At 39.7% G+C, this 23,462-nt stretch overlaps 1 protein-coding gene across 2 annotated transcripts in view; it reads left to right on the forward strand.

The window, feature by feature from the left end:
- The first annotated feature begins 20,120 nt into the window (after positions 1–20,120).
- The window catches only part of LOC147891349 (sec34-like family protein), a 156,211-nt gene continuing 152,869 nt past the window's right edge, over positions 20,121–23,462 (forward strand). The window contains exons 1-2 of one of the 2 annotated variants that reach the window (XM_087389550.1): positions 20,121–20,274; positions 20,352–20,500. In XM_087389550.1, the coding sequence (XP_087245676.1) occupies positions 20,405–20,500 (96 nt within the window). In that variant the 5' untranslated portion in view covers positions 20,121–20,274; positions 20,352–20,404. The remainder of the gene's footprint in view (positions 20,275–20,351; positions 20,501–23,462) is intronic. The other variant, XM_087389551.1, reaches the window with a different exon arrangement.

Genomic DNA, 23,462 nt, shown 5'->3' on the forward strand with positions numbered 1-23,462 from the left:
GCAGTATCTTTCTAAGAAAATCAAGACCCTTGAGAAATAGTGAATGGATGCAATTAAACATGCTAATCTTGCTAAATGAAAACAATGAATACAATGAGAAATGTGAATGCAACAAAAATGAGCACACCTGAAACACCAAACGTGCAAGATATCCTCTTGTCAAAGGGTACCATTGTTTTTTCCCTTTTGAATCCCATGTCCTTGCTTTTTCAATGACTACACATTGTTCACTAGTCAAAGTGCTAAGAAACAAGGTGGCATCACACTCACATATATTGTTTGTGTTACCAAGAGTGTCTCGTACACTAGGTTTAATGATAGCATGCTCATTCAATTTGCACAAATAGACAAGGTTCAAATAGCATTCTAGTTAGTAGTTTCCATATCAAATCGTGCACGGCATCAAAGAAAATATTTTAATATACTTACGAATTCATTCTTTGCAATCCAGCAAGCAATGCAATCTCTGAAGTTCGGCGAGGGTCTATCACTGTGCACATCACCCTAATGTGTCTTGCCTTAGTCTCCATGTAGGCCTCAGAAATCAATTGCATCCATGCAGTGGTATGATGATTGCCCTCCCATACATAAAACATCTTCTTATACATAAATTGCCACTCTTTTTTACTTGCAAGCTCCTTTTCAAATTCGCCTTCAACTTCCCTCCACAATGGTGTCCATGTAAATTGCCACCCTTTTTACTTGCAAGCTCCTTTTCAAATTCACCTTCAACTTCCCTCCACAATGGTATCCATGTTTCTCTAACTTCATTTGTGACTTTTGTTTCCTCCCCATTTGAAGTGCAAAGAGAAACAATGAAAGCCCCTTTTTCAGGTAAGTAACCTTCATATTGAAAAGCACTTTTAAGTGTTGCCACATCAGACCTCAGACCACGTACACAAGCATATGGAATCATCCTACACAATGGTATTCGTGGACACTCACCAGAGCCAAGGAGTCTGATCTGCCAATGACATCACCTTCTCTTGCCATCTCCACCTCCATTTCTACAAGATCCACATCTATCTCTTCATCCTCTTATGGAAGTGACCGCTCAATGTCTTCATCCATACCCTGAATTGCAACACTATCCACTTCAAGAATCTCTCTTTCGTTCCCTACATTGTCATGCACAGATCCCTCACTCAGGGGGCGCTCTCTTTTCCTTCTTTGTGCCCTTACAGTAGTGGCAAGAGGAGGCTTTTTGTTTTCACAAAGTTTCAAAACCCTCTTCTTGACCATGATTCCAAGACTGAAATCCACTAATAACAAAAAGCAATCCATGATGAAAAAACAATCAATCTGTTATTTTTCAAGCATTTGCTCTATCAAGGTAGGCCAAAATTCACCTTTTTGCTCCAAGAGTAAGCACGAGCACAACACTAATATGCCCTCCTAAATCTGCACGAGAAACAACCTTTTACACAGTGTATTAATACGCTAAGCTAAAACCTACAAATTGCCTTGTTTAATGACCTCTGAAATCTTGCCTTCCTCAAGCGCAAATCTGGAATTGTCATAATGTTTGGAACCGCGCATTCATACGATGTGCTCTAGCCAATAAATCACTGCCTAAAAGACATCATTCTTGCCAACAAATCACCTCAATGGAGAACTGATAAAAGGCAAACTATAAAATCTTTGTAACATGAGACAATGGTAGAACATTTGAAAAAAAGCAAGATTAAAAGGTTTCCCACCGTGTATTGATATGCCTGCTCTACCAATGAAAAAAATGCGTTTAGAGCTTGCCTGAAAGATTTTATCTCCACGGCTCTAGTCGAGTTAGAGATCACGATTTGATTAAAAAGCCCTCTGTGGCAATTCAAACAGTCATTTAATTAAAGAGGAAGTGATAATTCAAACTAGGAGGAAGTGATGATTCAAGCATAAACTACTTAGCACAAAGAGGTTGCATGCAAGGAAGTCAGTTCAGCTTACTATAATACGAGTTTGGCACTGCATATTAATACACGGTGCGCAAGCCATGAAAGGGCGAAGATCCATGTTGGTTCCATGGACAAACAGAAGGCACTCATTTCAGCTTATATAATACAGTTTGGCACTGCGTATTGCTCAAGCCATGAAAGGGAGGCTGGAGTCTAGAGGCTTTTCTGTTGGAGGAGCGAGCGAGCGAATGAGAGGAAAGCCAAGAGGAGCGAATGAGAGGAAAGCCAAGAGGGGCTGCATGAAAGGGAGGCTGGAGTCTAGAGGCTTTGCTGCTGCAGCAGGAGCAAGCGAACGAATGGGAGGAAAGCTAACGGAGAGACAGCTGAGCAGGAGCGCAAGGAGACAGCTGAGCTGAGGAGTCATAAGAAGTAGCTAAAGAGCAGGAGAGGTTGCGATTGATAATGAAAGAGAATTGCATATACCAGTTTTCCATTGTCGCAGGTTTGCGGGACAACGGCATATACCAGTTTTGCTTTGTCCTTAGCTTTCTCGTGTAACCAACATGCATGCTTGGGGACCTCTCTCCCAGTCGGCTCTGGCGCTTGGTGTCAAGATGAATCAATCTCTGCTCTCTCTCTCTCGCTTGGGGACCTCTCTCCCAGTCGGCTTTGGCGCTTGGTGTCAAGATGAATCAATCTCTCCCGAGAGGATTGTCAAGATGTTGAAAGACAACCACATACCCAAAGTGAAGCTCTTTGATTCCAACAGTAGCGCGCTCATGGCGCTAGCCAACTCTGGTATCGAGGTCATGGTGGGCATTCCTAACAATCTGCTTGGCAGATCCAACTCAAGCAAACACCGAAGATGAAAATCGTGCAATCCGTCTACGATACGCTTCAGAAAATTCATGCAAGGAAACAAGGAAAATGCGTATGAAAGGAAAAAGGAGAAGGTACCTGATGAGGAGGAGGGGAAAGGGGAGAAGCGTCAAGATTCTTGGAATCAGGATTGGTAAGCGTCAGGATTCTTGGCGTCAAGAGTGAAGATGGAGCAAAGGAAGTTTGAAGCAAAGCTTGAGAGCAAGCTTGAAGCAAAGCAGAAGTAAAGCCTGAAGTCAGATTTTCATTAAACTGACAGATTTTCAACATGAGTAACCGCTTCGTTGAACGTCAGTTTTCATTGAGTTTGGAGCGTCAGATTTTCATGAAAACTGACATATGGAGCGTCAGTTTTACATGAAGATGGCAGCCGCTTCGCAGAACACTCAGTTCAGCAGAACGCTCAGTTCTTCCAGTTAGGCAAAACACTCGGTTAGGCATAATTATTAGCATGATCCTTAGAATGAAGTTAGAAGTTAGCATGATGGAAAGTTAGATCGTTATCATTAGAATGAAGTTAGAAGTTAGTGTGAAGTTAGAAGATCATAGTTCTATTGATGGATAGTTACAAGATCGTAAAAATGAAGTTAGAAGTTAGCAGTTAGCATGATGTTGGAAGTTAACATGAAGTTAGTTGTTCACACTCTCGAGCTTCAATATCGACATCCTCAGTTGGTAGCTCATTGCATGAGTGGTAGGTTGCCTCCAAAGTGGCATGAAGAAAAGGAGTGGTGGGCTATCTCCAAAGTGATGGACAGAGATTCACACAATTAATATATATCTGGCAATGTGCACCATCTACTGTTCCATTTTTTTGGATTGTTCTCCTATTAATAAATATAGCACATCATGTACAAGTTCACATAATAAATTCGTATCCACCAATGGTAATTGGTAGATTATATCACATTGAAAGCTTTGCAATATACTAATAATATCAATTTAAAATTGTAAATTCAAGATTAACACACGTATTCATTCTTGTCACCTTTCTTTACTTCTCGTCACCTTCTACTAGTAGCTTTGCAATTCTCAAAGCTCTCCATTTCTTGACACCTTCTACTAGCTTTGCAATTCTCCGAGGCCTCCCCTTCTCGTCACCTTCTACTAGCTTTGCACTTATGTTCTTCTATCTAAGACAATAGAATGGCACCTCAAACTATTCTACTGAAATATCTGCAATCTCAAACACTTGCTATTAGATATGATACTGAGTTTTGTGAGGTTGCGTTAACAGACATTAAGAACCATTTTGCCATTGGAGATCAAGAGATTCAAGTACATCAACAGATTGGAATTGAAGATGTTGCTATTTGTCAACCTTTGGTGGATTTGGAAGGGGGAGAGAAAGGCTTCAGATTGGATGGCCGAACCCATCAACATTTCATGGTGGTCGTAAGAAAAATACTGTCAAATGCATCATCAACTTCTGTTGAAGAGGTGAGTGTACTTACAATGTTACAAAGGCTTCCATTGTCTAGCTCTTTGCATGTCGCCTTTTCAAGTGTGCAATCGATGCATGTCATGCAAGAACTTCCAGCGAGATATGATGGATATGTTTTGTTTGAGCTACCACCAATAAGTTCAAGCTCTCCTATGAAAGGAATGGATCAGAGGTGTGATGGGCATATTTGGACAGAGTATACGACAAGCACACAAGAGTTTTTTAGAGGTGTTGTAAGATTTAGCAGATGTGGAGGTTATTTGAGGTGTTATAATGTGGATTGTGCTTACAATGAGCGCACTCGTTTAGTAAATGAAACACAGTGGAAAGGCAAGCTAAAGAAGACACCCTCTATAGGGCCACTCAACAAGGAGGTAGGAACATTAGCTTACAAGCACTATGGTGAGTCAGCAGAGTGTGTAGAACCATGTGCTGCAATCATGTACTATTGTCTCCCGCATGACCATGAAAGAGTTACCAGATGCGCAATTCATATGGGTATGCACAACCACCCTGCGGAACAAGGGATCTCAAGGCAGAAAAGACAACAGGTTGAGGACATGGTTTTGATGCGTGCTAAGGTGTCTCCAAATGCAAACTGTAAGAACATTGAGATGACAGTTACAAGAGACATATTGATAAATATGTTGCTTGTTGATGAAGACACTAAGCATGAAGAATTAACTGAGACAAGGCTTAATGAAATGCTGGAAACAATAACCCCTTTGTGCTATCGGAGGCGCCTTCAAAGATCTATTGAGTGTGCAAGAAAGAATTCTTCCATTGGTGATGGAGGCTTGGATGCAATCCTAGCCTTGAAGAAGAGATGTACTTATCCTTTCCTGCAAAGTATATTGTTTCCTGGGCAACTACAAGATAAGAGTCAACCTCATATTTTTAAAATGTCCTCCATAGGCCCTGCCTCTGGAGTAGATCTTGTTAATAGAATGAGGCTTGGGGGAAATCTTGATCACATACAACGTGTTAAAGGGTGGGCCACTATGGCTGCTCATGTATATGACCCCTATATACGTGAGCTATTGACCATTGCTACATGTGAGTTTAAAGTACAAAACACAGATGCACAGGTGCAATTTTGGCAATGTTAAATGAGCAAATGTTGCAAAATTGATTTGAGAAACCGGACTTTCGAGGGTTTATTGGCAGATAGTGCTGGTTCAAATTGGTTGGCTGTAAGGACTGTGTACAATGGAGGGCCGAAAAATAGAATGGAGGGAAAGGAGAGAACTTGTATTTTCCATTGGGAAATGAGTATGGTTGATCGCACAAGATGCTGTATTACCTCCCAGTTTCAACAGGAGCACAAATCATTATGCCGAAGTTGGAGAAACGCAACCACAGATGCCACATCAGATGAATGTAAAAATAGGATTAGAAAGTTTTGGTCTCCTACCCATGTGAAGGAAGGTGAATTGACTGTCCTCCAAGTGTGGATGACCTTTTGGGACATTTGTGTTAGTCAATGGGGAGGCATGTTCTTAATGCAACATGAAAATGTTGGCTTTGTCCCTACAGTGAATCTATATGAGAATAAGCACTCTAGCATTAGAGCGGGTCATGGGTTGCAAAAATATGTGTCTCTATACGAAGCTTCAGTTTCAGATCTTGCAATGAGTGCTTTACAAAGTGCCCATTATCATGCATACATGTTAGGAAAGCACTCCAAGACTGGACCAGATTTGGAGGTTTTGCGAAGACGAGTTTCTTAGGGTAATTCAAGTAGAGCAAAACAAAATAAGCTTGTGAATTTGACAGAGGTTGTGCTAGAAGAGGCTAGATTAAACTCTCCAGAGTTGAAGAGACCCATGACTGAACCCTTGACAACAAGAAGAAAGAGGGGTTCAGGATTACCTAACTGAGGAGCATGAACTAGACAGTCATCGTCTCGAATACATCACAGTGACAACAAATAGAGTGCTTGGTAAAAGAGGAAAGCCAAATATAGCAAGCCATTTAGGTCAACCAATTTGTAAAGAGACAGATGTGCATGTTGCCAATTGGGCAATACGGAGAACTGATCCACACAGTGTTGTCACATGCTTTGGGTACATCAAAGATATGCAAAGGAGGTGTGGGGTGTTGATTAATGCACAGGGTAGAGGGGCTGATCATGGAGTGCCTGCACCATGCTTTAAAGGTAGAAAACATTCAAATGGAATCACATAGCAATTTATCTAGTTTTGCAATACAACGGTGACCCATACTTGGAACGTGGATCGATCTATTCAAGGTGTGTCAAGGGATTCACCTGGTGTGTGGAAGGTTGCTGAGGGAACCTCTCTAAGTATTCAAGAGAGAGCTGAATTGATAAAAGCAGGCTTTGTCCTTGAGGATGTTGGGCAAAGTGATCCAGTGCAACAAGGCAACACAATAAGCCATGCACGTCCATGTCATCGTGATGGAAAGATTGTGAGATGGAGATCAAAATTGAATAAGGAATTCAAAGAAAGGATTACAAAGGCAATGATAGAAAGTGGCAAGGTTTTGAAAGAGGATATCATTGTTCCAAATGTGTCGCATGTGTTTCACGTGCGGACTCCAAGCTCAATAACTAAGAAGGTTAGTTATGCTGTGATAATTGCGGAGTTTCCACGTTGCACCTATTTGGACTTCGCACAACGTGATGCAAAAAAGAATGCATACATGCCTTGCAAACACATATACTTCATATTCATTTCAGTGCTTGGCCTCATTGCAGAAGTCCATCAATTCATGCATCAGGCTGCACTTACAAAGGTGGAGTTGTTTCATGCCTTAGCCGGTGGTAGAAACTTACACGCATGGAGTAGGTGCACAAGGAGGTGGCAAAATCCTGACATGTGCAAAGTGTATGGAGAATAGTAGCAATGTATAGGAGATGAAAAGAGATCCCTGTCTCAATTTTGGTAATGTTTTGCACATACAATAACAAGGATTTGTGGGTTTGGTATATCAATACCTTTAGTCTTTATAAATGTTTGAAAGTAAGTAGAGCCAAACAAGTGTGGAGTAGATGAAAGAGACATCTCTATATTTCTTCAGTATCCATTGCATAAACATGTCATGGACACTTTTTGTAAGTGCAAGGTCGATGGGCTGTGATTTTCATATACATGGAAATAATGAAGATCTTTTGGTTTGGACTAGCTTCAGTACCTTTGGTATTTCACTCTACTATGCATGAACTTTTTTTTAATTAAAATACTAGATGCATTATGAAATATGCCACTACATAAAGAAAATACGTGAAAGTGGACTGATGGGAATTGATTGTTTGAGAACTAATTTGGCATCACTGCCTGCCTGGCTTAATTCTTTGCATGGCTTCCTTGCTGTTACTAAATGCTTTCTCTAATATTAGGCTTACCCCATTTCCTTAAATTTAAGGTGCCATGATTAAGGAGACTGTGAAACTCTTCTATCCTCAGATTATTCATGAAAAATGTGTGTGGCTTTGAAGTACAATACAGTGTCATGCAAAAGCCAAAATAAAAGTTTATTTCTATGCTCATATGATGTTAGGGTAGACGGATAATCCAAAAAATAAAGCTTCTTATGCTCCTTTTATTTGTTGTAAATAAGAAATAGATAAATATATAGACAGATTTTGTTCATCCATGTGAGAGGTAATACATATATAGACAGATTTCGTTCATCTGTGTGAGAGGTAATGGATCTTTAGAGTGCCTATAATGAGAAATAGGATGCTCAGAGTCTGCGGAAACGAGTGGCAACTTTTCCTACACCACACTTCTAGCCCTTTCATGTTTTCAGTTGTATTTGAGGTTGGTTATAATATTCTTTCCCAAATACAATAAATGAATGATTTGGATGGTTTGCTCGCTTTTTTATGCTCGGTGTAATAGCTCTGCTGAGTTTTTCTTGCTCGCTTTTTGGTAACCCTCCCTCCTAGCGGCAATGGTAGGGTGGCGACTAATGGTGGTGTGCCGCATCAGTGTGTCTCTGTCGATGCATCTCGATTAGGTAGAGCCCAACACATACCTGATCATGAAAATGGATCAACCATGTGAGTGGGACCAAAGCCATGTCCCTCCTGAAAGAGGCAGTGATATCGTCCTCAAGTCTCATAATAGAATAGACACACACATAGAAAATGCTCCTCCATCTCGATCTCCTCCATCTGGCATAATGTGCAAGTCCTCTACTCTTTGGGTATGCCTGCAGCTCTCCCTGCCTTAATCTACAGGAACAGCTGATGTGATGAGACTCCTAACTGACCAATGGCGATCCTCACTACATGTGAGACTCTCCTGTCCTTGAGATATAGATGTTTGATGACAAGACCATGGTTTGAGAACCTTAGGAACTGGTCATGGTAGAACTAGATCTTGGTGGAGAACTTCTCTCCTCCCCAAGCCCTATATATATGGAACTGAAGGAGGTCCAACCCTATGATACAATTGATCTCATCTCGTGGGATCATCTTGGGTGGTGCATCCAGATTGTACTAAAAGGGGGGAAGTATGTCCATCTGAATGCCGTGACTACCAAACCACGTGGATATACATTCATACCATGCCATATCAACACCTCTCTCTGCTAGTCACCTGGAGCCTTGGTAATCTCCACTGGGGTAAGGCCCAAACTCTATGGAGGAATGTCACTGTCTGAAAGATGGCATCAACTTGGAGAGGGGTCATGGCAAAATCTGCCTGTATAATCTGATGGGGGACTGAGGGTTTACTCCGAAAATGTGGTCTAGCATGGAGTGTTGTCTCTGAAAACCCGCATGCCCAAGTACCTGCTGCTTGTGACCCTCTGTGTGGTTGTTGTTATGATCTCCCTCTCTAGTACTGACCCATATATCTTAGACCAAGTATCGCTAATCATAAGAGTGGTAGTTCCCAGTGTCCATGGGATCACCTACCTTGTGTATCAGTACTATAGTGGTGGTGCTCCAGGTAGGTGGAAAACCATAACATTTGGCATGGTTGAATAGCTGTGCTAAGATTGGGGTTAGGATCTCTTACGCATGCACAAAATGCTTAGTGCATAGCCCCTCATGATCTGGTGATCGTCGGTTATGGAGCCAGAGAAGGGAAACTCATACATTTTGTGCATAGAGGACATATCAGATGGTGCCTAACCTAGGACATCATATAGAGAGTAAGCATGTGTATGCCAGACTATGGGACCTGTGATGGGAATGGGTGACTTCCCCTCTGACAAGAGCCCCCATCTCGTAGTAGGATATCCTCTGCGAAAGGATCTGATCAGCTCATCCATCCTGTGCATTTGACATGGGGCTGTCACCTACTGTTAGTCCTTTGACTAGCACATTCAAAGTCTTGCTACCCCATCATTTTTCACACACACACACACAGAGAGAGAGAGAGAGAGAGAGAGAGAGAAAGAGAGAGAGAGAGAGAGAGAGAGAGAGAGAGAGAGAGAGAGAGAGAGAGAGAGACTCAAACACTCACCTTTGCCATTTGCAAAAGTTGTATGCAAAGGTAAAAGCCAAAAAAGAAGGAGAAAGAGAGAGCATGTGCACGTGCACGGGCATGCAAGAGAGAGAGAGATAGAGATAGAGAGAGAGAGAGAGAGAGAGAGAGAGAGAGAGAGAGAGAGAGAGAGAGAGAGAGAGACACACACACACACACACACACTTAAACACTCACCTTTTGTAGTTTGCAAAAGTTGTATGTAGAGGTAAAAGTTTTAAAAGAAGAAGAGAGAGAGAGAGAGAGAGAGAGAGAGAGAGAGAGAGAAAGAGAGAGACTCAAATAGTCAACTTTTGGTTTAAAATCCCTCCAGTTGACATGCGCTCTCTAGCCCATGTGCGCTTCTTCTTTGTCCAAAAGAAACAAAAACTTTAATAGCTCAACCAATTGGCCGACATGCTAAGGTGTTTGACAAAATTTAAAATCATTGAGGGTTGTAGTGAGAATGAGGTGGTTGACAAAATCCTGAACCTACATGCACCAAAAAACCAAAGCTTGAATCAATTTAGAACTCGTAAACGATTCGAAAAGATTTGTATTTTGAATGTATCTTAAGTCGATCTCACGCATGTGCATGATAATATGTGCATGCATTAACTTGAGTTCTTTTGAACGAGTACTAATATATAGGACTACATTCTAGCCAATAGTACATACACCGTAGCGTGCTTTCACCCATTGGGAAAGCTATCTCCCAATGGTGGAATTCGGCTACAACAATGCAAAGCGTACGGCCACTACTTACAGTCCATTTATGGCTATCAAGTCATGTCCCGCATAATAGTAAGGTTCAAAGGGTATTCAATAAAATGTAGCTAAAGATTTATTGGTTGACATGCAATAAATGTTAGTGATTGTGCAAGAAGCTATCTAGAGTGCTCAGGAGAGGGCATGATTTTATGCCAATAGGCAACATTTTTCGAGGGAATGTTGGTATATTTATAACTACCAAAGATTTTGAAGACGTTGCCAGATAGGATTGATAGAAAAGTTATCCCCTAGGTGCTATGGACCATTCCTAATCCTACAAAGGATGTGCAAGGTGGCATATCAATTGAAATTACCTCCCCACATAAAAGTTCATCCAATCTTTCATGTCCGTATTTTGAAAGAGGTGTTGGGGGATGGAGACAATCTTGTTTCACTTGATGAACTAGTTGAGGTTGAGGATCTGGCCTATGTTCCACACAAATCTAAAAGGATAATTCAGAGCACTTTGGAGCAAGTTTTTGAGTTTAGGATCGTGGAAAGATGGGGCTGAAGAGGACTCAAATTGTTAGTCAATTGCTCATTTTTAGAGAAACTTTCTTGGTTTTGTTTAAGAGTGAACCTTTGAAGAGGGGAAGAATGTTATGTATCTAGATGTTGATCCAGTAGGGTTAGGGGGCCCTCAAGACTAGTAAGCTAACACAGGTCAAGGAGTCATGAGGAGTATCAAAGGGCATATTAGCTATATTTAGCCAAGGATGTTATTTATATCAAAGTTATTATCTATAAGAGCGGCCAAGGCTTATTCATATTCATTCAATGTGCACACACCATTGGATGGTCTCTGGCTCCAGGGCCGAGAACCTCGGCTCTTTTCTACATGGCAGAGCATAGGGAGTCATGTTGAAGGTTCCTTATGGGCAAGCTCAGGTGGTGTAGGAATATGTGTTAGACATGGACACGTGAGAGAGCTTAGATCCAGCTAACATGCTTGAGGGTGGTCAGGTGGTTGAGATATCCTACAACCATTTTTGTTTCTATTTCTATGTATTATTAACTATGGTTTACGTGTGACAATTTGATCTACTTGGGGTGTTGTTATTGAATTGGGAGTTGGAGGAGGAGTTGAGGTTGGTCTTAAAACTTTGATATTCAATGAAATTTGTAACTTAATTCACATATAAATGGATGCACTAGAAAAAACTTCAATTTGTACATGTGCATTGCTCTTTTAATAAATCCCACATTATTTATCATTTTGCATTGGTTCCTTTTTGAGTCGCTCGCAATGAGGCCCATAAGCATGTCAAATGTGGTTCCATTTGTTAATCCAAAGGACATTAATGTAAGGCAATAGTGAAATAAGGACTTGACGAAAAGTTCTTGATTAGTTATATTATTACATATTCTTGAAATTCTCCAATAAAGGCTTATAGGACCATTCACTAAAATAAGTCTCAATTACATATTTATAAACTAAAATATTTTTTTTAATTACATAATGAAGATTGATGTTCTTCTAGCGTATGTGTTTAGGGTTTATAACTCAAGCTTGTTTGTGCAGGTGGCCCTCTAATTCCTCCTCATGGTCCAATGGTTGTCTCTTATTAGCTTGAAATTCATGGCAACTTCCTAGTCTTTCCTATTCTACCACCCTTATCGGCCTCTGCATAGATATTCTTCTCATCGTGCTACATACCTTTCTCTCTAAACTAAGCATGTGTTAGATGGCATTTAGTACCTAGATGATGCAAAGTTCTTCCTGAGAGCAATTGTCAATCCAAACTCTAGTTAACAAGCAGGTCTATAGGATGCTGAAATTCTCAGATTGTCCTGAGAGGAATATTTTGTAATGATTTACTAATCTAAGTAGCTATTGTAGCTCTACTTGGGTTAGCATAAGGTGTTGTTTTTTAGAGTCTATGGACTTAGTCCTATGGGATCCTATTCTCAACCCACTTAATTCTCCACTCAACACTTTCAGCATGTCTATCCCCACCAATATCACCGAACATTGATGGTCTTTTTCTATCACCTGAGTTCAGTAATTAATCCTCCTTGCCCGCCGACTTCGTGTAGTGTGTGCACACTTCATAGAAGATGCCCTCTCTTGCAATCCTCGAGTTGCTATGCAAGGTTTCCTACACTGAACGAGGTCATGGAAAATGGATGCCAACATATAAATTCTAACAATGGGGCGATGTGCTGCATAGGCAAACTATATGGAGTATGTGATATATACTTAAGCAAGAGAAGAATAGAATACAATCTTTATGAAAACAACAAATAACTTTATTAACTAGATATCCAAACTAATTACAACCTCGTATGGCTGGCACCCATAATAGATGCTCTATTTGAGCTCACTCCCACTTGCCTCGACTTGGACTTAGAACTCTGTGAGCCAACAACTCACTCTAGTCTCTACGACTTGCTAGGAAACAACTCTAAACTCAGAATCTATCTCCCAATAAAGTGGTCATCCCCCCACTAGACACGCGCTACCTCTTATCTATGTGAGCTCACCGACCATGCTAAGAATCTAGCCTTTGGCTAGGAGTTGTTGGCCTAAAGCCTTTGCAAGAATATAGCTATTACGAGTCCTATGGTGGCCACTAGCTACCTTTTCCTAGCACTTGGCATTGCATGTCCTAACATGGATCATGCATTACTTATGCAATATGATGGATTAAATACTCCTCATTTTCTACATGTATTTAGAGCATATAGAGGATTTATATAGTCAATAGCTATCATGGCACTTCGTACCAATGTCTTTGTTTATACTAGCAATTCAATGGATTAAAGAATTTTCATTATAGTAACCTTGACCCATGGGCAAGATTTGTATATAAATTCCATGTGTAAGGGTAACTTTAACCCCTATTTGGGGGTACACATAGGTTATGGAACCATACATATAACATTCCTCCCCACTTCTTTTGGGGAGTACACATAGGTTATGGAACCGGCATCATTATCTAGCATTAGCTAGGACCTAGCAGTTTGTCTTCTATCTCTTTGGGATACTCATTAGGTATCTTTTAGCACTCAACTAAATCTTAGCTAAATATTCATCCTAGGCTTTCTGCTCCTTATGTGAGCATAATAGCTTTGTCAAGGGTTCAAAAATGCTAAACCATTCATACATTTGAATAAAGAGCAGTATATTCATTTTTTTGTCATGGGGGAAATAATATCACATTTAGCCATCCCATGAGTGTTAAAAAATCTTTTGACATCATTAGATGTTAGACTTTATCAACATCACTTGGATGCTTGGGAGATAATTAGTATATCCTGATCATACTTTGGGGACTTATAAATAGAGATCTTGATACATAATGTAACAAACATTCACATTATGCATTTGTCACATGTATAATCCTTAAAGAATGTTTCTTCTAACAAATGAGATATATTTCTTCCTATCTAGTAGTTTGAGGTTAAAGAATAAGGCCCATGACTACTTAGCATCCTTATCTCTAACCATAAGTGGTTCTCTCTAGTTACTTTTAGTATTTATATAGCAAACTTGGTCTTGCTTTTGATATTTATCCTCTTAAAAATGTTCTCGCTAGTTTTCAATGAGCTTGCTTTAAAATTTAGGTTATGTCTTCCACACAAGCCAATGCACTAATACGAGTGCAACATTATATGCTCCTAATCTTTAAGGACATAACTTCTCATAATGCCCATTGAGGTCATTTTTCATCTTAGGATAATCTGTTAAGAGTACTCGTTGAGAGGATCCTTATAGACCAGCGGCTTCCAGGCACACACAGAGCACAAAAATAAACCAGCAGTTGGGGATGTCCACATAGCTCCTCATCAATGTGGTGTGTATATCAGCTCGCTATTGATCTCCTTGTTGCTCACTATTATAACTACGCTAGATACGTTGCCAAAATTTCCTTGAAATTTCATCAATCTTAGTAAAATGATTGCATCATCACCAGATCTTCTTTTAAGGTTCAATATAGTTATCAGTCCCCTCGACACTAAAATAGCAGACACCCATGCACGATCTTTAGGCACCATATGTTTTGTGGGAACAGAAGAGTATGTTGCACTGAAAATTCTATTCGGTGCTGGGTATAGTTTTGCAGTAGATTGGTGGACTTTTGGGGTTTTCCTTTACAAATTAATCTACGATACCACACCATTTAAAGGAAGAAGCCACAAAGAGACCTTCCATAATAATATGATGCAGAAAGACCCCGAGTTTCCAGGCTCCGAGAGATGGACACTCCATGCTCCACTTTTGGATATTTTTTGTTGCTAGGTGCAAGGTTTATCTCACAGCTTAGTAAGAAACAAGACAATGTTTCACTATCCTCAACAAAGGCAGAATACATGGTAGCGTGTGTGACAGCTTGTGAGGCTTTAGGGATCAGTTGGATTTTGGAAGACATGAATATCTTCCAAGATGATGAAGTAGAGGATATCTTTGCGATTGTAAAGAATCCTTTGTTCCATGTAGGATGAAGCATATAGATGCTCATTACCACTACAATAGGGAGCTATAGATTGATAAGACTGATCTATTGCCCAATAGAGGAAAACACCATTGACCTTTTAACCAAGGCTATAGGTTTCAATTAGATGGAGCATCCTATTCAATTCTTGGGTGTAGGACCACATTGAATCAGTGAAAGGGGTTGTTAGAGATCACTATCTCATATTTGAGCCCCCATATGAGGAAGACAATGAGGCAAATTATAGAACAAGATAGTTTAAGATTTCTTAGTGAAGCCAAAGTGTAGATAGATAACACAAATTGTATTTTGGAAGGTAGTAGTCACAAAATGATGAGTAGTAGTCACAAGGTGAAGTTGTGGCTCATAGTATGGACCCATGGCCAAAAAGACATAGGAATGAGTATAGTTGTGAGGCATAGAGTTGAAGGTCGTGTCATAAAGAGCAGTGATTGCATAGATTGAAGGACTCACTAACACATTATCAGAGTTTATCGAGCACACAAATCCCACTAAAGCCCTCATTAGAGGCATGCATGCTCTTTACCCACCCCTTAGTACTCATAGAGTGTAACCTATTTATGCCATTGTAATGAAGGACAAAACTTGTGTGATCTCCTAGTTTTGAATCTAAGAAAGTACTTGGATTATTTATTCTACTTTATCTGTTATCAAAGTACTTGTCTACGTAGAATTAGAGATAAATTTTTAGGTTTCCCCCAAAAAGCTTCTACAGCAAGATCCAAGGGTTTTCTCTATTTTGCATTTTGTAACCTCTCTAAGATGCATGACATCCATGCATTGATCACCACTTGTGGCCATATGCTTATAGGAAAATGATGTCTCTTCACCATGCCTTGCAAGGTTTGGGGCTTGGATGGGTTACGGTGGAATCCTATCATGACTGGGTGGTTACTTGATAGCTTTAACTTGTTGTGGCATTGTGTACAATGAGTTATGGCAAGAAGGTGGCCCCAATAAAAATAACTCTAAATATGTAGGAGACTCTTGCTAAGTCAAAAATGGCCAACTCTCAAGCTACTATGATGCTCTTTGATTAGTTGCATTCCTATAGGACATTGAGGAACACAAAACTTGATCATCATGTACAACACTACATTTTCAAGATGGTAATTGAACCAGCTTTCTTTGTTATGCTAAGTAGGGACTACCATAGATTCAAGAAGATCCTTAATTTTATTGTCAAAAACATAAAAAGAATGCCATTTTCAAAGTTTAGAATATTGGAATGAATAATTGATAAGTGGATATGGGGCCACTTAGTCAATCAGCACGCTTATTGTGCGTCCTTTTAATTTGATTACTTTATGGCTTAGTGGTAAACAACATTCTCCATTATGTAATTCCTTTGATGGGTGTACCCTACATGACTTAATGAATCTTGGTAAGTGGGGTTAGCTTGGTTCATCATGATATCCATGTGGCAAGTCCAAGATGCAAAAGCTGTCCTACAGTCTTTTATGGAGGGTTCTAATGCTTGATGCAAAACCCAAGTAGGTCTAATTCTAGCCTCATGCATACAACTCAATGACATATCACTTACGCTATAATTTATTCGTTGGTTGCACACTTTAGGCTGCAATGACCATAGTACCCTAAGATATCCATGTACAAATTCAATGCAATCTAGAACTATAATTGGATGATAATGCTATGCAATATCAATAAAATGGAGTACTTTTACACTCAAATGGTCACTTGGGAGTGTCACCCACATCAAATATTTATTTGTCCACTGATGTATCATGAAAATCTTTGCACAAATAGCAGTTGCCCTCGTGTATGTGTAAGCGTAGTAGCTAATTGTCTTTTATTTTTAGTATCCAATCCTCCTTAATTTTTTGTTATGATTAAATAACGGTGGTCTAAAATACAAAACAAAAGATTGGTTCATCTTTGGAAAAATGTTGTTTACATCATACCTCCTAATTTGTAGCCCCAAGACTAGACCCAGTTAGTCTCCCGACACTACTTCATTAATGTTCCCATTATTACCCTCTCTATGATTGTTTAGGTTTTCGTAAAGTTATTTTTTTGACAATGATACTTTTAAACCTAGAAGTGTATGCTCTTCATATCACTATCATTCATGCCATTGGCCCAATTATCAAGAATTGCAAAACTTAGCCACATAAGTAACACGGTGCTCGGCAAACACAACACCATGCAATACGTGTCTTGTAATATTATACTTGCAATAGTTCTATGATTCCAAATACAATTTGCTACAAGTGGACCTTCAAAATAGACTAGCCAAAGAAGGCTATAAAAGGTTCTTGGTAGTCCCAATGGACGAGGAGTGAGAACATGATAGAGATGGACTGCTACTCTACTCCATTGAGTATTTGCTCCTACATGTATTGCATTGCACTCTTTCTTTCAAATGGCATAGAGTTGTATTAGCACTAGAAACATGTTATAAATTGTGAATGAGAGAATGGGATCCTCCTACAAGCAATTGGTTGCAAAAATTAGAAGTTCTAATATCTAGATTGATGGCAATGTGGTGAATTCCATAATGGAATATGTTTACCAAGGCATGCCTAAGACTCTTCCAAAGATTATACAAATTTTGTAAGCCACAATAAGTTCTTCTTATACAAGAACAAAAAATCTTAGAAATACGGAAGGCACTTCATCAAACCTACAATACGCCACATGCAATTGTGACGATGCCATGAATGTAGGTCTTTAAGTGAGCAAAATCTTTGTCACTTTTAGATTAAAGATATATCAATTTTGTTCACAATATGCTCAGAGAATGCTTTTTAAGAGTAGTTAGAGAATGCATATAAGGAAGGCAAAACTATCGTGAAGACTTTAAAGTTAGAATTATTGTACACAACCATTGAAAATTTTCAAGCAAGCAAAACAAGGCTCATAATGGCTACAAATTCTTATAAGAGAAGACTTTAATTATGTCTTGTTAAAGGTAGCTATTGGCATGTGTGTGCATGCATGTATGGATGTGTGTGTGTTTTAAGTCTCTAGAGAACCACTCTTGCAAATAGGTGGTGATCTTCACCATAGGTTTTAAGTGTGAAAATACATGGAGGTTGTTCTATAAAAATATTCTAAAATTTCAAAACAAATGTTTTTTATTACAATGAAAAAGTGTTTAGCCCATTTGTTTGGAAAATAAGATCCAAATTAACAGTATATTCTAGCATAAGAGCCTCCTCTGTTACTTGCATCCATCCGCACAAAATATAGATTAGTATAATGGGATTTTGTGATAATGGGATTGTAGGTGTCATGTGCTCTGATTGCTTGTTATCACAATCAAGAATGTACTTACAATTCCACTATAGATCCAAGCTTAGGTAGCTAAAATAACAAAAGGAAAAAATAGTTGTTTTGCAGAAGGGAATCATATGAAATAAGAACAGTGTAGGTAAGGTAGCCAATGCTAAAATCACCATTTGATGATGTTATGCAAGTGATGCAAATAGACATTTATGCGAAGGCAAGGTGAATCAGAACAACCATGATAACAAGAGTTAGAGGCCTTTATCAAAAGAGGTCTTCAACCATGCCATGAGCTTGTGTACACTAGAAAGTGCTGTATAACAAAGTAAGCTACCTGCTAGTAGCTTTGATGGCACTTGGTCACAAGTCACGAGAATTGTGGCAATTGATTAGCCACGTTTAATTCCTATAGCTCAGTGAAAAGCTTGTGTTATGAACAATGTGGCATATACTTAGGATAAAACATAAGGGAGGATAGCCACCACTATCTCCAAATTCTTTAATTATCCATTCAAAAAAAGGGTGTTTAAACTAAACCTATTCTTTAAAAAATCTTCCTTGAAATTTGAGAAACAAGTAAAAGAGAATATTGACATGAAAATAAATTCAAATTTGTGTTGAATTATTCTCTGATTTGACAAGTTTGGGATAGAAACTTCTATACACTTCAAAGAGTTTAATATAATAAATTTACATAGGTTGAAATAGAATAGCGTTCCTCTTTTATATTTACATTAGTATTAGGGCAATTTTTAATACTTAGACATATCAAAATCATATTGGGGAGGGAATTAAGATTGTTACTGGAGTGATCAAGAATAGTTAAAAATGGTTGTTCAAACCAAACTAATAGTTAATTTTTAACTTTCATAGTAAGACCCGTGCTTTGAAGGGACAGTGTAGGCGGTGGATTGAGACCCGTGGTTGCAACAACGATTATGCATGTAGCTACACACATGGGTTAGTAGCTCATTTGTAGAATGACTGTTAAGATGAATGTTGGAGGGTTGATTGGCCACCACCCTTTCCACGTATAATTGTATTAGCATCTTCATCCATATAGGGGGGAAGACCCATCTTTTGTGCCCCTTGTTTGGGAGTATATGTGATTTTTCCTTCTCTTAGCAATCCCCATTGTCTTTCTCTCCTCTCTTTTTGTGCTTGATGTAGATCAACAACAGCAACCACAATTATGCATGCAGTTACACGCATGGGTTAGTGGACATGATGGATAGTCAAGGGGCAACCCATTTGTAGAAGTGACCATCAAGCCGAATGCATTGACTTTCCCAACTTATAGTTTTACATCATCAAATCAAATGGATTGAATATCTTTAAGGGTTTGGATAGCCTGAAATTTGGTAAGGTTAACATACTTGTGCTGACCGATGCACTAAGTCATAACCAAGTGTGAATTATGTTTCAATCGTGAAAGAGGAATCTCTTGCATTGACGAATGCCTACTAACGTGATAATGAATTTGGGACTATTTATGATGAGTTACTTTAAGGATAAGGTGATTCTCAAGAGGGATATGCAATTCATGATGGATATCTTCTTAAGGGATGTTTATATGTGTACCATTCACTTTTAGATCTCAAGTCTTTGGAGAGATGCATAGTAGTCCCTATGTACGACATAGAGGTATTAGATGAACCATTGATATAGAAAGATATTTCTATTGGCAAGGTTTAAGAAACAATGTAACTATTTTAGTTCAACAATGCTTAAAAGAGAAATCGTGTCATGATAGGCTTGGTCATTGATTTCTTTGGACTAATATCTTGAGGTCAAGTTTCATTGTTGACCATGGTACACCCATGAAAAGAAAACAAGAGTACACAATTGCGCGTGGGCGCATTGACTCCTAGTATAGTGATGAAGCAAGCGTGTTGGATGTTAAAGAGAAAACAGATTAAAAGGCAATTTTTGTAGGATTTAAAAAAAAAAACAATTAGAAATTCACAAGAGAGTGCAATCCTCTCTCCCTCTAAGGAAAGCATATGCAAAATTACACAAATCGCCATGCAAGCTCTCTTGCTAATAGACTAGTTTGTATGGTTGTTCAATGTGTAGTGCATTTCCATAGTAATTCTACCATAGTTCTGATCAAGGGGTCTCTCGTCTGCACAGATCTGTGGTACGTATGAGAAAGTGTCAGCTGTCTTATGTTATTCCCTTCACATACTGCGAATTATGCATGTTTTTTACACATTTGAAGCATTTGCAGAGACCGGTGCCTGGGTCGTTTCCATCGTTTACCTGAGCTGCAAAATGGCAAGCCGTGCAAGTCCAGTGCCTGCTGGCAGACCTTCACCTCGTCCTCCTGCTGTATCCAAGGGCTACACGTTCGCATCCTCCTGGGATCAGGTCTGGTTGGCACGAGCGAGGAGTCTTTGTTCGATTGTGCGTGGCTTGTGTGTGTGTGTGTGAGAGAGAGAGAGAGAGAGAGGATTTGAATGGACCATCTCTTTTAATTCTCTCGATTTGATCGATGGATACCGACTGAAATTGTACAACACGAGAACACAGCACTTTTGATAAAGAGAGTACTTTCAGCAAGCCTTAATTTCACAGATACCTGTTGCACCTTAGTATCTTGAAACCATGGATCATATTTGTGGCTGTTTCTATTAGTAGATAAAAGTGCCTTGGCTTGCACACCAGGTCAACTTATAGAAGTCTGCTGCCTACCTTGTGTAATACACACTTGACATTGACTTGAATCGCTCTTGCAAGATTGATTCCATGAGAATTCACGGATGCAGGAGGGATATGGTATAGGGAATGGGAGATTTACCTTGAAGCAACAAGCTTAAGTAGTACAAGTGTTAGATGCCCACCATGAAGGTTGTTCTATTTTGGCCTTTAGAACAACGAAAATGTGAATTTGTACGATTGGATATATTTCTAGTCTTAGAAACGTATATTGTTCACTCTTATATAGGATAAGGGGGAAGCTCATGAGGCTTCTAGAAAAATATTAGAGACTCTAGACTAGAGAGCATACACAGTGACATAAGACCAATGTTAAAACGAGTACATGTTGAGAGCATGCATTGGTTGAATGCTTATTATTGTTATGAGCGAACTCAACCGATGCGGTATTCCTTTCTGACTCCTATTGTCTTGTGGAAACATATGCACAAAGCATATCTTTTATAGGCTGATCGGTTTGTTCTGTTGTCTGATTCAGGATGAATCTGCTAAGCTAGTGTCAAGCTTTTGAAATACTAATTGCCAAAGTTGTGCATTGAATTTGGTATCATGATCACCAATGATATCTTCAAGCGGTCCATATAGCTGGATCGTGTTGGATAAACCTTGCCATTTTAGTTACTTATCCACGACCACCCAAATAGCGTCTTGATACCTCTTAGTTTGTTGTAATACTGTTAAATGTCCATAGAAACACTCTCCCAATTTTTGTTGGGGATCTCTGCTGGAAGCGACATGTGACTGGCTTTGATTAAGCTCATTGCTTACACTTAATGGCGTAGTCTTCTATGTAAGATTTCATCTTTGGCAAATAAGGGTACCGTTTGCCCAAATCCAAAGTACAATGTATGCTTGGATCTCTGGCACTAGGGACATCGTGACATTCATATAGTATACGGTACTGAATGTTCTTGATCTTGGACACAGGTAGCTTGCCTTTTCTAAACAATAATTTATTCTGAAGGGAATATTGCTACTCTTTTTTGCCAGTAGTTTGGGTTTCTAGCACGCCCGACCTCTCAAGGGGCTAACGGGCCTGGACCTCTTGCTGAATCTTTCCAAAATACTGGTTTGACAGAGCTCTTTAAGAGAGAGAGAGAAATGCGATGATATCTCCGAAAACGAAACTCTGTTCACTTTCGGAATTCTGCCAAGAGCATCGACAACCCTACTGGAAGATCCTATCTGATAACAGATTTTAAAGCTGAACTCTTGTATGAGCTCATCTCATGGATGCTTCCAACCTCAAAGGTCAGGCTGGTTGCAATATACTTCAATCGATGATGATTGATCCGTACAATGAATTTGACACCATATAAATAGTGTCTCCACACCTTCAATACATGAACAACAGTGAAAGTTCCTTCTTTTGAGTGAATACCTTGTTGTTGAAAACCGTCTTGCTTTCAAATGCCACTGGCCTAGGCCTACCATCTTGAATAACAATGCTGCACCAATAGCGTGTCACTTGCATTCGCGTCTACTCAGATCGACCAATACCAACATGGTCCCGTTGCTTACCAAATACTTCAGAGTTTCATTGACACGACGAGCTAAAGCCAGTGTAGAGATACTATCGTGTAGCCTCGTAGAGAAGAACTGCATTGTAAAGATTTTGGAGAAAAACTCTAATCCTGGGACCCTATTGGCAAATAGTTTGTACTCTCATCAAGAGCATTGGGAACCAAAGATTAACTAGATAATTAAAGTTAACATTTGTGATGATGTTGTGAGTGGACTGTGCAAGCAAAACATGAAGCTGATCCAACTGGAGATCTTGCCAAAGACCCTCTTGATGGTGTGATTACGGGAATCCAATTGCTTATGAGACAACCTCCCTAGAGGAGAGAGAATTTCAATGTGGTTTCTCTTGACAGCAAGGCTACCTTGCAAACCCTCTTAGTTTTGAAACTTGAGGATTGAAAGCACTGAAAGTGCTGATTGGGATGTGGCTTGTGCGAAAGAGCACCTACGTGATGTAAACAGGGGATTACAGAAGAATCCCTTGCCTAGGAAGAGAAGTGGATGATGTGACATCTCCTCAAGGCCTAGCTAGCTGAAATCTTGAAGTGAGAATATGTGGCAGCAGCAGCAGTAGTTACAAGGGTCAGGCTAAATGAAAGAACACAGGCAAAGGAAAAGCAAGACGGGGGCAGGGTATTTGCTTGAAATCTGTGTTAGAATTATTGTTATAATTTAGCAGTGACCAATGTAATGTAATAAGTAGGTTAGGGGCACTTTTCCCTCACTTAGAGGTTTTTCCCCCTAACCACAGTTAGTTCACTAACTACGGTTAGTGAAGGATAAGGTTTTGTCACTTAGACAAAACCTATCACTCTCTTCAGTTGTACTACACTCATCTATTGCAACTATCGTTTTCAGCTCTCTCTCCTGCTCCTGCTCTCACACTTTGCTCTCTCCCTTTCACTCACATTTGCTATCAGAGCGGGTCCACCCTGCTCCCTGCTTCCTTGCTCGCAATCTCCCTGCTTCAAGCTCAATAGCTTGCTGCCCATCCGTACAGCTCCGTTTGAGATCGCCGTACAACTCCGTCTATACGTCGTTGTACAGCCCGTGCAACTTCCGTACATTCCGTACACTCTGCATGTACATT

Source organism: Dipteris shenzhenensis, chromosome 18 (genome assembly GCF_047967505.1).
Source record: "Dipteris shenzhenensis isolate YYH24624 ecotype China chromosome 18, Dip_SZ_1.0, whole genome shotgun sequence".
In the NCBI taxonomy this organism is placed as follows: domain Eukaryota; kingdom Viridiplantae; phylum Streptophyta; class Polypodiopsida; order Gleicheniales; family Dipteridaceae; genus Dipteris; species Dipteris shenzhenensis.